Source organism: Dendrobates tinctorius, unplaced genomic scaffold (assembly GCF_039654945.1).
Source record: "Dendrobates tinctorius isolate UK_male_01 unplaced genomic scaffold, ASM3965494v1 ptg000172l, whole genome shotgun sequence".
In the NCBI taxonomy this organism is placed as follows: Eukaryota; Metazoa; Chordata; class Amphibia; order Anura; family Dendrobatidae; genus Dendrobates; species Dendrobates tinctorius.
This window is the reverse complement of record NW_027361839.1, coordinates 4,759,251-4,772,637: the sequence shown is the minus strand read 5'-3', so window position 1 is coordinate 4,772,637 and position 13,387 is coordinate 4,759,251. Positions and strand designations below refer to the sequence as shown.

General features: G+C 48.8%; 1 protein-coding gene across 12 annotated transcripts in view; it reads left to right on the top strand.

Moving 5' to 3' along the window:
* Positions 1–13,387, top strand: part of LOC141053902 (vang-like protein 1) — a 115,773-nt gene that overhangs the window by 40,952 nt on the left and 61,434 nt on the right. For 6 of the 12 annotated variants that reach the window (XM_073551059.1, XM_073551060.1, XM_073551069.1 and 3 more), the window contains 2 exons: positions 3,432–3,540; positions 6,301–6,899. In XM_073551059.1, coding sequence (XP_073407160.1) covers positions 3,432–3,540; positions 6,301–6,899 — 708 coding nt within the window. Of the gene's footprint in view, positions 1–720; positions 788–3,220; positions 3,289–3,431; positions 3,541–6,300; positions 6,900–13,387 lie in introns of all 12 variants that reach the window. The other 6 variants (XM_073551063.1, XM_073551064.1, XM_073551062.1 and 3 more) reach the window with 2 other exon arrangements.

The following is a 13,387-nucleotide window of genomic DNA, read 5'->3' as shown; positions in this document are numbered from 1 at the left end:
CTGTTCACTCTTATCCAAGATGGAGTCTTGTCTCTCGCCCTGCCATGGAACTTCCTGTCTGTTCTGATTATTTAAAGGGAATCTGTCACCCCTTTTTTGAGATATCATATAATGATATCATTCAATTGTGTGTCACATCAGGATTCTCTTAGGACTTTTGCTTCCCCCGGACCCCGCATCTTTCATGCATAAATACCTTGTTTATATCGGTTCAGATGTATGTAAACTGCTGCTGTCCGGTCCGCTGGGCGGGGCTTATTCACCTGCTCCACCCTCCCTGTCTTGCTCTACGCATTTATTCTTGTGTAGAGCAAGACAGGGAGGGGGGAGCAGTTGAATAAGCCCCGCCCATCGGACCGGACAGCTGCAGTTTACATACATCTGAACTGATATAAAAAAGGTATTTATGCATGAAAGGTGCGGGGTCAGGGGGAAGCAAAAGTACTAAGAGAATCCTGATGTGACACACAATTGTGTGATATCATTATATGATATCTCAAAAAAGGGGTGACAGATTCCCTTTAAGTCCGGGCCGTGTGTTCCTCTTTGCCTGAGTATTTTGTTGCTGTTGGCTCCTGAGCTCCTGCCTGTCTGCTGGTGGACTCCCTGCTGCTGCTGCAGCTCATTACTCGGTGCTCTGCCTCTCCACGTTATGCTGCCTACAGTCCTCTGTGCGTCTCCCTGATGCTGACTGTGCTTAACTTCTGTCTGGACTTTTAGTGAGGAACTATTCGCCTCTGGATCTGCTGTGACCTGTAAGGAATCCTGACATCACCATCTCCTCTAGGTCAGTGTTGTTGGGCTGCGGTGCTGGACTTGTGCGGGACTTTCAGCCCAAAAAATAAACATAGTGACCTTCTCTGGTTAATGCCACTCCCGTATAATGAATGTCTTCTACGTTTAAGTGCCGTGTGCATTTCCACCCATGTGATTGCTGGACTTCTACACGTTAGTGCTGTGCGGGCTCATTCATAATGTAGCTGGACTTCCTTATTAAACGCGGTGTGCTTACTCTCATACTTACTGCTGGACTCCCACGTTTAGTGCCTAGTGCACACCTGCGCCATATTACTGTTGGACTGGTCATATTAGCGGTTGCGCCCCGCTCTTCAGTTACACTGGACATTTCCATATTATGCTGTGCATTTGTTACTGTTGCAGGAAGTGCTCTGTTAGTTTTGCTTTACTTGCATCATTCTATATTGTGCTGTGTTTTCGTTACTATTGCCAGAAGTGCTCTGTTAGTTTTGTTTCTCTTGTTAATATGCTCATTTGCATCAACTTTGGTCTCAGTTTCGTATTATCCCACGCAATCAGAATCCGTAGTACCCATATAATTGTTACATAACTATCCATCCCTCCACCTGTGCTGCCACTTATCTATTACTCAACTCGCACTGCTACTCCACTATCCATCCCTCCACTTGAGCCGCTACTCAACCATCCTGCCATCCACGCATACAGCACTTATCTATTCCTCCACCCGTGCTGATACGCTACTATCCTTGCCTGCACCTTAACTGCCACTTATTTATTTATTCTTCCACCTGTCCTGCTACTCAACCATCCTACCCTCCACCCATACTGCCACTTTATCTATTTTACGCTCAACTCTTACCTCTACTCAATTATCCATCCCTCCACCCATACTGCCACTGATCTATCCATCCCTCCACTCGTACCACTACTCAACTATTCATCCCTCCAACCGTACTGCCGCTTATCTATTTCTCAACTCGTACTGGTATTCAACTATCCATCCGTCCACCCGTACTGCCACTTATACCTCCACCAGTGCTGCCACTTATCTAACTATTCCTCCACTTATACCACTACTGAACTTCCCATCCCTCCACCCATATTGCCAGTTATCTATCCATCCCTCCACCCATACTGCCACTTATCTATCAATCCTTCAACTCGTACTGCTACTCAACTATCCATCCCTTTACCCGTACTACCACTTACCTATCCATCCCCCCACTCGTACTGCTACTGTCATGGTTTGGACTGGGTTAATGCCCTGCCCTCTCAAGGTTAATTGTTGTGGCCTCCTTTTGGATCTGGGAGGGATATTTATACCTCTAGGGTTCTCTGTCAGCTATACTCCTGCCCTCGGCTGAGTTAAGCTGACCCTGGAGCTTTGTGTGTTTGTGCCTTGTGCCTGCCCTGCGTGTATGCTCCCTGGTTCTGATCCGGTCTGTCCCTCACTTTGCCATTGCCTGTTGATTCTGTATCTTGTTGTTTGGCTCTTTTGGTGATTGACTTTGGCTTGTCTCCTGAGTACTTTTTGTCTCACTCCTTTTGTCCTGTGCCGTCCTCCTGTTACTGACCTTGGCTAGTCCGACCCTGCATCCGGTGTTGCCGGTTCTTACTTTCCGCCTTGTGCTCCCCAGTTCGCACGAATACTAGTTCTAGCCTTTAGGACCTTCCTGCTCTGGTCACGTGACCCGCCAGGTCCTTGTCTGTGTCTTTGCACACAGTCGTTTTTGCCTGCTACTTTCTCCATCCCTCCCACTCTGGAGAGTGTGCTCGGTAAACAGACTTCTTCGGTACTGTCCTCTCTCTTTCTAGTGTGTATGCACCGCACACACTGTCTGTTTCCTGACATTACTCAGCCATCCTTCCCTCCACTAGAACTGCCATTTATCCATCTATTCCTCCACCCATACCGCTACTCAACTATTCTTCCCTCTACCCTTACTGCCGCTTATCTATCTAGGCATCAACTCATACCGCTGATCAACTATTATTTCACCAGTGATGTGATGCCACCTATTTATTTATTCCTCCACTCATACCGTTACTCAACTATCCTTTCCTCCACCCGTACTGCCACTTCCAGTTGTGCTCAAAAGTTTACATACCCCGGCAGAGTTTTTGCTTTCTTGGCCTTTTTTCAGAGAATATGAATGATAACATCAAAACTTTTTCTCCACTCTTGGTCAGTGGTTGGGTGAAGCCAATTATTGTCAGACTACTGTGTTTTCTCTTTTTGAATCAAAATGACAACCCAAAACATCCAAATGACCCAGATCAAAAGTTTACACACCCTGGTGATTTTGGCTTGATAACCTGTACAGAAGTTGATTCAAATGGGTTTGAATGGCCACTAAAGGTAACATCCTCACCTGTGACCTGTTTGCTTGTAATCAGTGTGTGTGCATAAAAGCTGAGTGAGTTTCTGGGTTCCAGACAGACTCTTGCCTCTTTCATCCAGCCACTGACATTTCTGGATTGTGAGTCACGGGGAAAGCAAAAGAATTGTCAATGGATCTACTGGAAAAGGTAGTTGTAAACTTTTGATCACAACTGTATTATCAATCTATTATCTATACTGTATATCTATTATCTATGTATTATCTGTTTATTGGCTATCTATTCTATCTGTCCCTGTGTAAAGTGTAAGAGAAGCTTTTCTTTCTTTCTAGTGATAGAAGTCCTGATGGCCGGGAGTCGGTCACCATGGAGGAATCTACAATTGACTATCTGTTACCAGCGGTGGGCTCTGGAGGAGGAGAGGAGGAAGACGAGGGGCAGGTGGGATATGTCGGTTTATCTGCCAGTCTCATCTAATTATCTTAACACTATCACATCAACTGAAATGAGTTTTTTGACAGGACAAATTCACATTAGCTCCCCCCCTTCCTGAATAGTAGAGACCTGGGGTAGGAGCTGTGGGGGTGATGGATGGGGTCATCTAGGGTGGGGTAGAGGAGACCATGGCATGTTTCTCCTCACAGTCTATGTATGCACTTCTCTCAGAAGAACGTATATGTTTCTTTCCTCTTACATGGTCCTGAAGAGATTGGATAGTCTCCTGAGGAGAGTGTCCCTCACTGCTGAGTATTTGAGGCAGTGTAGCAGGAAGTGGGTCTCATCCTCCAGGGCCTCCAGGTCACAGTGTTGGCACAGTCTTTCCTCCCTGGGCTTGTAGCTCTGCCTGTGTCGGCCGACCTCGATGGCCAGACTGTGGGCACTGAGTCTATACCGGCTCAGGATCTTGCGGTCTCTGGGGTCCGGGAGTTTCTCCAGGTATGGAGCCAGTCTGTAGTCTCTCTGTAGACGCATGTATAAAGGCGGTCTCTGAGAGACAGCTCTGTGTGGCAAAAGTATGTGCCTCCTCCTCTGTGTGGTAAAAGTATGTGCCCCCTCCTCTGTGTGGTAAAAGTATGTGCCCCCTCCTCTGTATGGTTGTAATGACCGGCACGTCAGTCTCTGCTCGGGACGAGAATACGGCGCTGCTCTGAATGACTCAATATGACGGTAAACCAACTTTTTCTTTATATCTATGCAAAGAATGACAGAATTTTCTCTCCCAACACAATATGGGCCACAACAGCCACAACTCAAACAATATAAGTTATGGCGCCTGAGAGACCCTAAGTGTCAGCTTCACAGAAAGGATCAGACTCCATGACTATACCACCACCACCGGGCCTACACGGGGTTATACTGGGCCTGTGACACATGGTCCTCTCAGGAGTACAATCTTACACCCGCCTCCCGACTAATGTACAATAAATCACGGGTACCCGGTTTTTCCCAATATATATAACAGTATAAACTCAATGTATATACACAGTGCACTGTATTATCGTTGAGCGCACAGTGTTCTCCTTCACAAAATATACTTCAACAGTGAATAACTGAACTTGTTATACAGACGCCCAGCAGCGGATTCAATAGCGTGTGGTATAAAGCCAAAAAATGAAGAAAAATGCAGCAATCGTGGAATCCGTTAAAAAAACCATAGTCCTTTATTGAATTACTTGGACAAGGTCAGCATGAGGGCTAGGTGCGTGAATAACATGCAGGGAAAAAGACTACAGCTGTTACACACGCTTCAACAGGTCCACCTAGCCCTCGTGCTGACCTTGTCCAAGTAATTCAATAAAGGACTATGGTTTTTTAACGGATTCCACGAGTGCTGCATTTTTTGGCTTTATACTACGTGTGGTGTCATGCAAGCACTGGATTAACCGTTTTGAATATCACCCAGACACCCAGATTTCAGACATCGATATCTCGACCAGTGAGTAGACTTTACTTGAGTGCCGTTTTGCTGTTTCTCTCTGTTTGCTCAATAGCTTGTGGAGCCACCAAATCTTCTGATGCAGATCCAGATAAATTTCACAAATAATTCCAGGAATATCCCACAGCGAGAATCTTCAAGCACAGGAATCCACACAGTCTCTATTAATTCGTATGCAATTCTTAGTACCAGAGTATCCTTAATAAGCTGTGATTCCTATCTAGCTATCCCTAGCTAACTACATTGTCGGAGACCGGTCACACTTTTCTGGTTACTCACAAGAGCCACTTTCTTGAAATCACACGGTTCCCTGCCGGAGCTATAGCGGACCATCCTCATTGTATCTACTCCCACCGCCTGGTGCTCCCTTTGAAGCCGCCTACCTGACTGTCTACAAAACAATTGTCAGGTCACAGTCCAGGGTCCAGAAGCCAGGGGGATACGTCACCGACAGAGGGGTGAGACAAAACAATAGTCAGTTCACGGTACAGGAGTCAGAAGCCATGAGGGTACATCATAGACAGAGCGGTGAGACAAAAGAATAGTCAGGTAACGGTCCGGAGGTCGAAATACCAGGAGTGTAAGTCATAGACAGAGGGATGAGACAAAACAATAGTCAGATCACGGTCCAGGGTTCAGAAGCCAGGAGTGTATGTCATAGGGATGAGACAAAATAATAGGCAGGCCACATTCCAGAGGTCGATATACCAGGAAGACAGTGGATCAAGCAAATGGTCAGAAAGCAAACAGATGGTCAGAGTGCTGTCCTACGTCAGGCAGCTGAAGATAAGAGCACATGGGAACAAAGAAAACATACACCAGTGAGCAAGAAGCTACAATTGCCTCTGGTCTGGGGCAGAGAGCTGGCTAAATAGCCAGGTAATTATCCATACAGGAGACACATGGATGAAGTTCAGGCAGCACCTTAAGTTCGATTGGAGGTCTAAACTGTAATTCAAGACACTGAGAGCTAAGCACACCCCTGTCCTAGATTGGACGGCAAACAGTAATTCACTGCGTCCTGACACACTGAAAGGTGGAATCGTGACACTTGTTGCTTTTTTGCTGTTTGTGCCCATGTGGTCCCATAGTTCCCAGAATTAGTTGTCTTTGAAATGATGGAGATGTGACTTTGCTTTTCCCAATTGAGCAAATGTTTTCTGTATTGCTTTTGTATAGTGTCGTAGCCTATTATCTCATATTTAGCTACTTATCTATCTTCCTCATATCTATCTTTCTACTACTACTTTCTTACTGTTCCATAGGATGACATATGGGGAGAGACCACCACGGCGGTGACTTCTGAGAGGAGCGCGTCCCTGGAGGAGCTGGTCCCTAGAGGAGGACCTATGGAGTCCAATGGACGTGATGCTCGGATTATGCTGAGAGTCTACATGTTCTGTATCCTGTTGGCCTTTACGGTCCTCACCCCACCTTTGTTCATCATGCTGCCCCAGGTGCTGTGGGGGTCTAGATTGGAGCCCTGTGGAGCAATCTGTGAGGGACTTTACATCTCAGTTGCCTTTAAGCTGCTTATTCTCATCCTGGGCTCTTGGGCTGTTTTCTTTCGGAGCCCACGGTACGTTTTGCCACGTCTGGTGGAGTTCCGTGCACTCCTTATTCTGCTGCTCAGTCTCCTCCTGCTCTCCTATTGGCTGTTCTATGCAGTACGAATTCTTGGCCAACGAGAACGGAACCTTCTGAGCGTGGTCCAGTACACGGTGTCACTGGTGGACACCTTGATCTTCATTCATTACCTTGCCATGGTCCTGCTGGAGATCAGACAGCTGCAGCCGAGCTACTTCCTCACGGTGGTGCGGAGCAGTGATGGGGAGACCCGCTGCTACACCATTGGGAGAGTCAGGTGAGCCAAAAGTATGTGACCCACCCCCCCAGCATACTGACATCAGCCAACCCATGTTTGCACTATTAGGCTGGAGTCACACACAACGTAGAAAAATACGGACCGTATTGTATGGCGGTAATACGCATAAATGGTCCCTAAATAGTGACCCGTATGTCATCCGTTGTCAGGGTGTGGCCGCGTATTTTTCTCATGTAAGCATCCGTATGTAATCCGTATGGCATCCGTGTACCGTTTTTTTCACGCAGGCTTGCAAAACGGTCATATAATGGAGCCCAATGACAGGTTTTCAAATCCAAACGAAAGAATAGATATAGACACATAGAATACATATATATATATATATATATATACACACACATGTCATTGAGACACACATATATTTATATTTCACAGAGTTCTTCGTAGCAGAATAGCCGCTAATTCAATTGTCGGCTTCTGTCAAATCATTCCCCAACCCGACATGAAATGACACATGGGTTACATACAGTAAATCATTTCATTTCATGTTTTTTTATTTGTCCCTGACTAATAATGAGATGAGGGTTTGTGTGCAAAATTTGGGAGGTGTAGGTGTTAATTTAAGGGGTTAATTTGTTGTAAAAAAAATGCGTGGGCTCCCGCAGTAAATTATCAACCAGAGAGGGAAAGCAGGTGAGTGAGGGCAGATTTTAATAGCCATGAGAGGGACCATTGTTTTTGGCCCCCCCCGGCTACAAAAATCTGCCCCCAGATAAGGCGCATCTATAAGATGTGCCAATTCTGGCACTTATCCTCTCTATTCCCATTGCCCTGTAGTGGTGGCGAATGGGTTAATATAACAAAGGGTTAATGTCACCATTCGATTGTAAGGTGACATTAAGCCGATTAATAATAGAGAGGTGTCAATAAGACACAACAAAAATAACATAAAAAATCACCAATATCCTTACCTCTCCGCCGTTCAGTCATGTCCCACGCTGCAATCCATCATAAGGGGTTAAATAGTTTACAATGAGGACCAGTGCTAATGCGACCAGCCTAACTGTAATCTACTACAAAATGAATTGATTCAGCTCTGCGCAGCCTCAATGGCTGCCTATAGATGATCTAATTACCGTGGGAAAGTTTCTGACTTTTTACCCACGGTCATTAGTTCATTCACAGATCAGCTGGGGACTCCTGCTGACGTCACTGAGGCTGCGGGGAGTCCCCGGCTGATCTGTGAATGAACTAATGACCGTGGGAAAAAGGTCAGAAATTTTCCCACGGTAATTAGATCATCTACAGGCAGCCTACAGTACGGCCACAGTCACTGTCCCAAATTCTCCCAGTCATCTGACGAAACGTACTGTATGTAGAGGTACATACCCACTGGTTGTATATCTGGAGTATATAGTACATATTAGTATACGCTATAAACTACCTTTTTAAATAGTTGAAGATTTGCATGTTAAAAACAAGTATCTTAAATAGGCCAATATTCAGAATTGAGAGTCCTCAGTGGTTGATGCCTTTTAATGGCGAACTGAAAAGATGGTAACACATTGCAGCTTCCCAGACTACTCAGGTCTCTTCATCAGGCTAGACTAATACAACATCTGAAGAGTCACATATTTATACACAAATACAGCACAGAAAAAATGCAATAGATGAGATAAATAGGCCACTCCTTCTACAATTACAAAAACAGGAGGAAAAGGAGTCCAGAAAATCTAACTAAAAATTACAACAGATGAGTATAGATGTGATAGTGATGAGAAGGCGATGTGGGGTGGTGCAGCACTGTGGAGAGGATGGGTAGGTGGTAGACAGAGATAAGGAGATGTAGGGTGGCGCAGCCCTGTGGAGACAATGAGTAGGTGGTAGAGAGAGATGAGGAGAATATGTAGGGTGGTGCAGCACTGTGGAGAGGATGGGTATGGTGGTATACAAAGATGTGGAGGAGATGTAGAGTGGTCCGGCACTGTGGAGAGAATGGGTATGGTGGTATACAAAGATGTGAAGGAGATGTAGGGTGGTGCAGCACTATGGAGAGGACGGGTAGGTGGTAGACAGAGATAAGGTGGAGATGTAAGGTGGTCCAGCACTGTGGAGAGAATGGGTATGGTGGTATACAAAGATGTGGAGGAGATGTAGGGTGGTGCAGCACTCTGGAGAGGATGGGTATGGTGGTATACAAAGATGTAGAGGAGATGTAGGGTGGTGCAGCACTGTGGAGAGGATGGGTAGGTGGTAGACAGAGATAAGGAGATGTAAGGTGGTCCAGCACTGTGGAGAGAATGGGTATGGTAGTATACAAAGACGTGGAGGAGATGTAGGGTGGTGCAGCACTGTGGAGAGGATGGGTAGGTGGTAGACAGAGATGAGGAGATGTAGGGTGGTGCAGCACTGTGGAGAGGAGGGGAAGGTGGTAGACAGAGATAAGGTGGAGATGTAAGGTGGTCCAGCATTGTGGAGAGAATGGGTATGGTGGTATAGAAAGATGTGGAGGAGATGTAGGGTGGTGCAGCATTGTGGAGAGGACGGGTATGGTGGTATACAAAGACGTGGAGGAGATGTAGGGTGGTGCAGCACTGTGGAGAGAATGGGCATGGTGGTATACAAAGATGTGGAGGAGAAGTAGGGTGGTGCAGCACTGTGGAGAGGATGGGTATGCTGGTATACAAAGATGTGGAGGAGATGTAGGGTGGTGCAGCACTGTGGAGAGGACGGGTATGGTGGTATACAAAGATGTGGAGGAGATGTAGGGTGGTGCAGCACTGTGGAGAGGACGGGTATGGTGGTATACAAAGACGTGGAGGAGATGTAGGGTGGTGCAGCACTGTGGAGAGGATGGGTAGGTGGTAGACAGAGATAAGGAGATGTAAGGTGGTCCAGCACTGTGGAGAGAATGGGTATGGTAGTATACAAAGACGTGGAGGAGATGTAGGGTGGTGCAGCACTGTGGAGAGGATGGGTAGGTGGTAGACAGAGATGAGGAGATGTAGGGTGGTGCAGCACTGTGGAGAGGAGGGGAAGGTGGTAGACAGAGATAAGGTGGAGATGTAAGGTGGTCCAGCATTGTGGAGAGAATGGGTATGGTGGTATAGAAAGATGTGGAGGAGATGTAGGGTGGTGCAGCATTGTGGAGAGGACGGGTATGGTGGTATACAAAGACGTGGAGGAGATGTAGGGTGGTGCAGCACTGTGGAGAGAATGGGCATGGTGGTATAAAAGATGTGGAGGAGAAGTAGGGTGGTGCAGCACTGTGGAGAGGACGGGTATGCTGGTATACAAAGATGTGGAGGAGATGTAGGGTGGTGCAGCACTGTGGAGAGGACGGGTATGGTGGTATACAAAGATGTGGAGGAGATGTAGGGTGGTGCAGCACTGTGGAGAGGACGGGTATGGTGGTATACAAAGACGTGGAGGAGATGTAGGGTGGTGCAGCACTGTGGAGAGGACGGGTATGGTGGTATAGAAAGATGTGGAGGAGATGTAGGGTGGTGCAGCACTGTGGAGAGGACGGGTAGGGTGGTATACAAAGATGTGGAGGAGATGTAGGGTGGTGCAGCACTGTGGAGAGGACGGGTAGGGTGGTATACAAAGATGAGGAGGAGATGTAGGGTGGTGCAGCACTGTGGAGAGGACGGGTAGGGTGGTAGACAGAGATGCCAAAGAGATGTAGGGTGGAGGGGCACTGTGAAGAAGACGAGTAGGGTGGTAGAGAGAGATGAGGAGATGTAGGGTGGAGCAGCACTGTGGAGAGGACGGGTAGGGTGGTAGACAGAGATGCCAAGGAGATGTAGGGTGGAGCAGCACTGTGGAGAGGACGGGTAAGGTGGTAGACAGAGATGAGGAGGAGATGTAGGGTGGTGCAGCACTGTGGAGAGGACGGGTATGGTGGTATACAAAGATGTGGAGGAGATGTAGGGTGGTGCAGCACTGTGGAGAGGACGGGTAGGGTGGTATACAAAGACGTGGAGGAGATGTAGGGTGGTGCAGCACTGTGGAGAGGACGGGTAGGTGGTATACAAAGACGTGGAGGAGATGTAGGGTGGTGCAGCACTGTGGAGAGGACGGGTAGGGTGGTATACAAAGATGAGGAGAAGTAGGGTGGTGCAGCACTGTGGAGAGGACGGGTAGGGTGGTAGATAGAGATGTGGCAGAGATGTAAGGTGGTGCAGCACTGTGGAGAGGACGGGTAGGATGGTAGACAGAGATGTGGCGGAGATGTAAGGTGGTGCAGCACTGTGGAGAAGACGGGTAGAATGGTAGAGATGAGGAGGAGATGTAGGGTGGTGCAGCACTGTGGAGAGGATGGGTAGGTGGTAGACAGAGATGTGGAGGAGATGTAGGGTGGTCCAGCACTGTGGAGAGGACGGGTATGGTGGTATACAAAGACGTGGAGGAGATGTAGGGTGGTGCAGCACTGTGGAGAGGACGGGTAGGTGGTAGACAGAGATGTGGAGGAGATGTAGGGTGGTGCAGCACTGTGGAGAGGACGGGTAGGGTGGTAGACAGAGATGTGGAGGAGATGTAGGGTGGTGCAGCACTGTGGAGAGGACGGGTAGGGTGGTAGACAGAGATGTGGAGGAGATGTAGGGTGGTGCAGCACTGTGGAGAGGACGGGTAGGTGGTAGATAGAGATGTGGAGGAGATGTAGGGTGGTCCAGCACTGTGGAGAGGACGGGTAGGTGGTAGACAGAGACGTGGAGGAGATGTAGGGTGGTGCAGCACTGTGGAGAGGACGGGTAGGTGGTAGACAGAGATGTGGAGGAGATGTAGGGTGGTGCAGCACTGTGGAGAGGACGGGTAGGGTGGTAGACAGAGATGTGGAGGAGATGTAGGGTGGTGCAGCACTGTGGAGAGGACGGGTAGGTGGTAGACAGAGATGTGGAGGAGATGTAGGGCAGTGTAGCACTGTGGAGAGGATGGGTAGGTGGTAGACAGAGATGTGGAGATGTAGGGTGGTGCAGCACTGTGGAGAGGACGGGTAGGTGGTAGATAGAGATGTGGAGGAGATGTAGGGTGGTGCAGCACTGTGGAGAGGACGGGTAGGTGGTAGACAGAGATGTGGCGGAGATGTAAGGTGGTACAGCACTGTGGAGAAGACGGGTAGAATGGTAGAGATGAGGAGGAGATGTAGGGTGGTGCAGCACTGTGGAGAGGATGGGTAGGTGGTAGACAGAGATGTGGAGGAGATGTAGGGTGGTCCAGCACTGTGGAGAGGACGGGTATGGTGGTATACAAAGACGTGGAGGAGATGTAGGGTGGTGCAGCACTGTGGAGAGGACGGGTAGGTGGTAGACAGAGATGTGGAGGAGATGTAGGGTGGTGCAGCACTGTGGAGAGGACGGGTAGGGTGGTAGACAGAGATGTGGAGGAGATGTAGGGTGGTGCAGCACTGTGGAGAGGACGGGTAGGGTGGTAGACAGAGATGTGGAGGAGATGTAGGGTGGTGCAGCACTGTGGAGAGGACGGGTAGGTGGTACATAGAGATGTGGAGGAGATGTAGGGTGGTCCAGCACTGTGGAGAGGACGGGTATGGTGGTATACAAAGACGTGGAGGAGATGTAGGGTGGTGCAGCACTGTGGAGAGGACGGGTAGGTGGTAGACAGAGATGTGGAGGAGATGTAGGGTGGTGCAGCACTGTGGAGAGGACGGGTAGGGTGGTAGACAGAGATGTGGAGGAGATGTAGGGTGGTGCAGCACTGTGGAGAGGACGGGTAGGGTGGTAGACAGAGATGTGGAGGAGATGTAGGGTGGTGCAGCACTGTGGAGAGGACGGGTAGGTGGTAGATAGAGATGTGGAGGAGATGTAGGGTGGTCCAGCACTGTGGAGAGGACGGGTAGGTGGTAGACAGAGACGTGGAGGAGATGTAGGGTGGTGCAGCACTGTGGAGAGGACGGATAGGTGGTAGATAGAGATGTGGAGGAGATGTAGGGTGGTGCAGCACTGTGGAGAGGACGGGTAGGTGGTAGACAGAGACGTGGAGGAGATGTAGGGTGGTGCAGCACTGTGGAGAGGACGGGTAGGTGGTAGACAGAGACGTGGAGGAGATGTAGGGTGGTGCAGCACTGTGGAGAGGACGGATAGGTGGTAGACAGAGATGTGGAGGAGATGTAGGGTGGTGCAGCACTGTGGAGAGGACGGATAGGTGGTAGACAGAGATGTGGAGGAGATGTAGGACAGTGCAGCACTGTGGAGAGGACGGGTAGGTGGTAGATAGAGATGTGGAGGAGATGTAGGGTGGTCCAGCACTGTGGAGAGGATGGGTAGGTGGTAGACAGAGACGTGGAGGAGATGTAGGGTGGTGCAGCACTGTGGAGAGGACGGGTAGGTGGTAGATAGAGATGTGGAGGAGATGTAGGGTGGTGCAGCACTGTGGAGAGGACGGATAGGTGGTAGACAGAGATGTGGAGGAGATGTAGGGTGGTGCAGCACTGTGGAGAGGACGGATAGGTGGTAGACAGAGATGTGGAGGAGATGTAGGGCAGTGCAGCACTGTGGAGAGGACGGGTA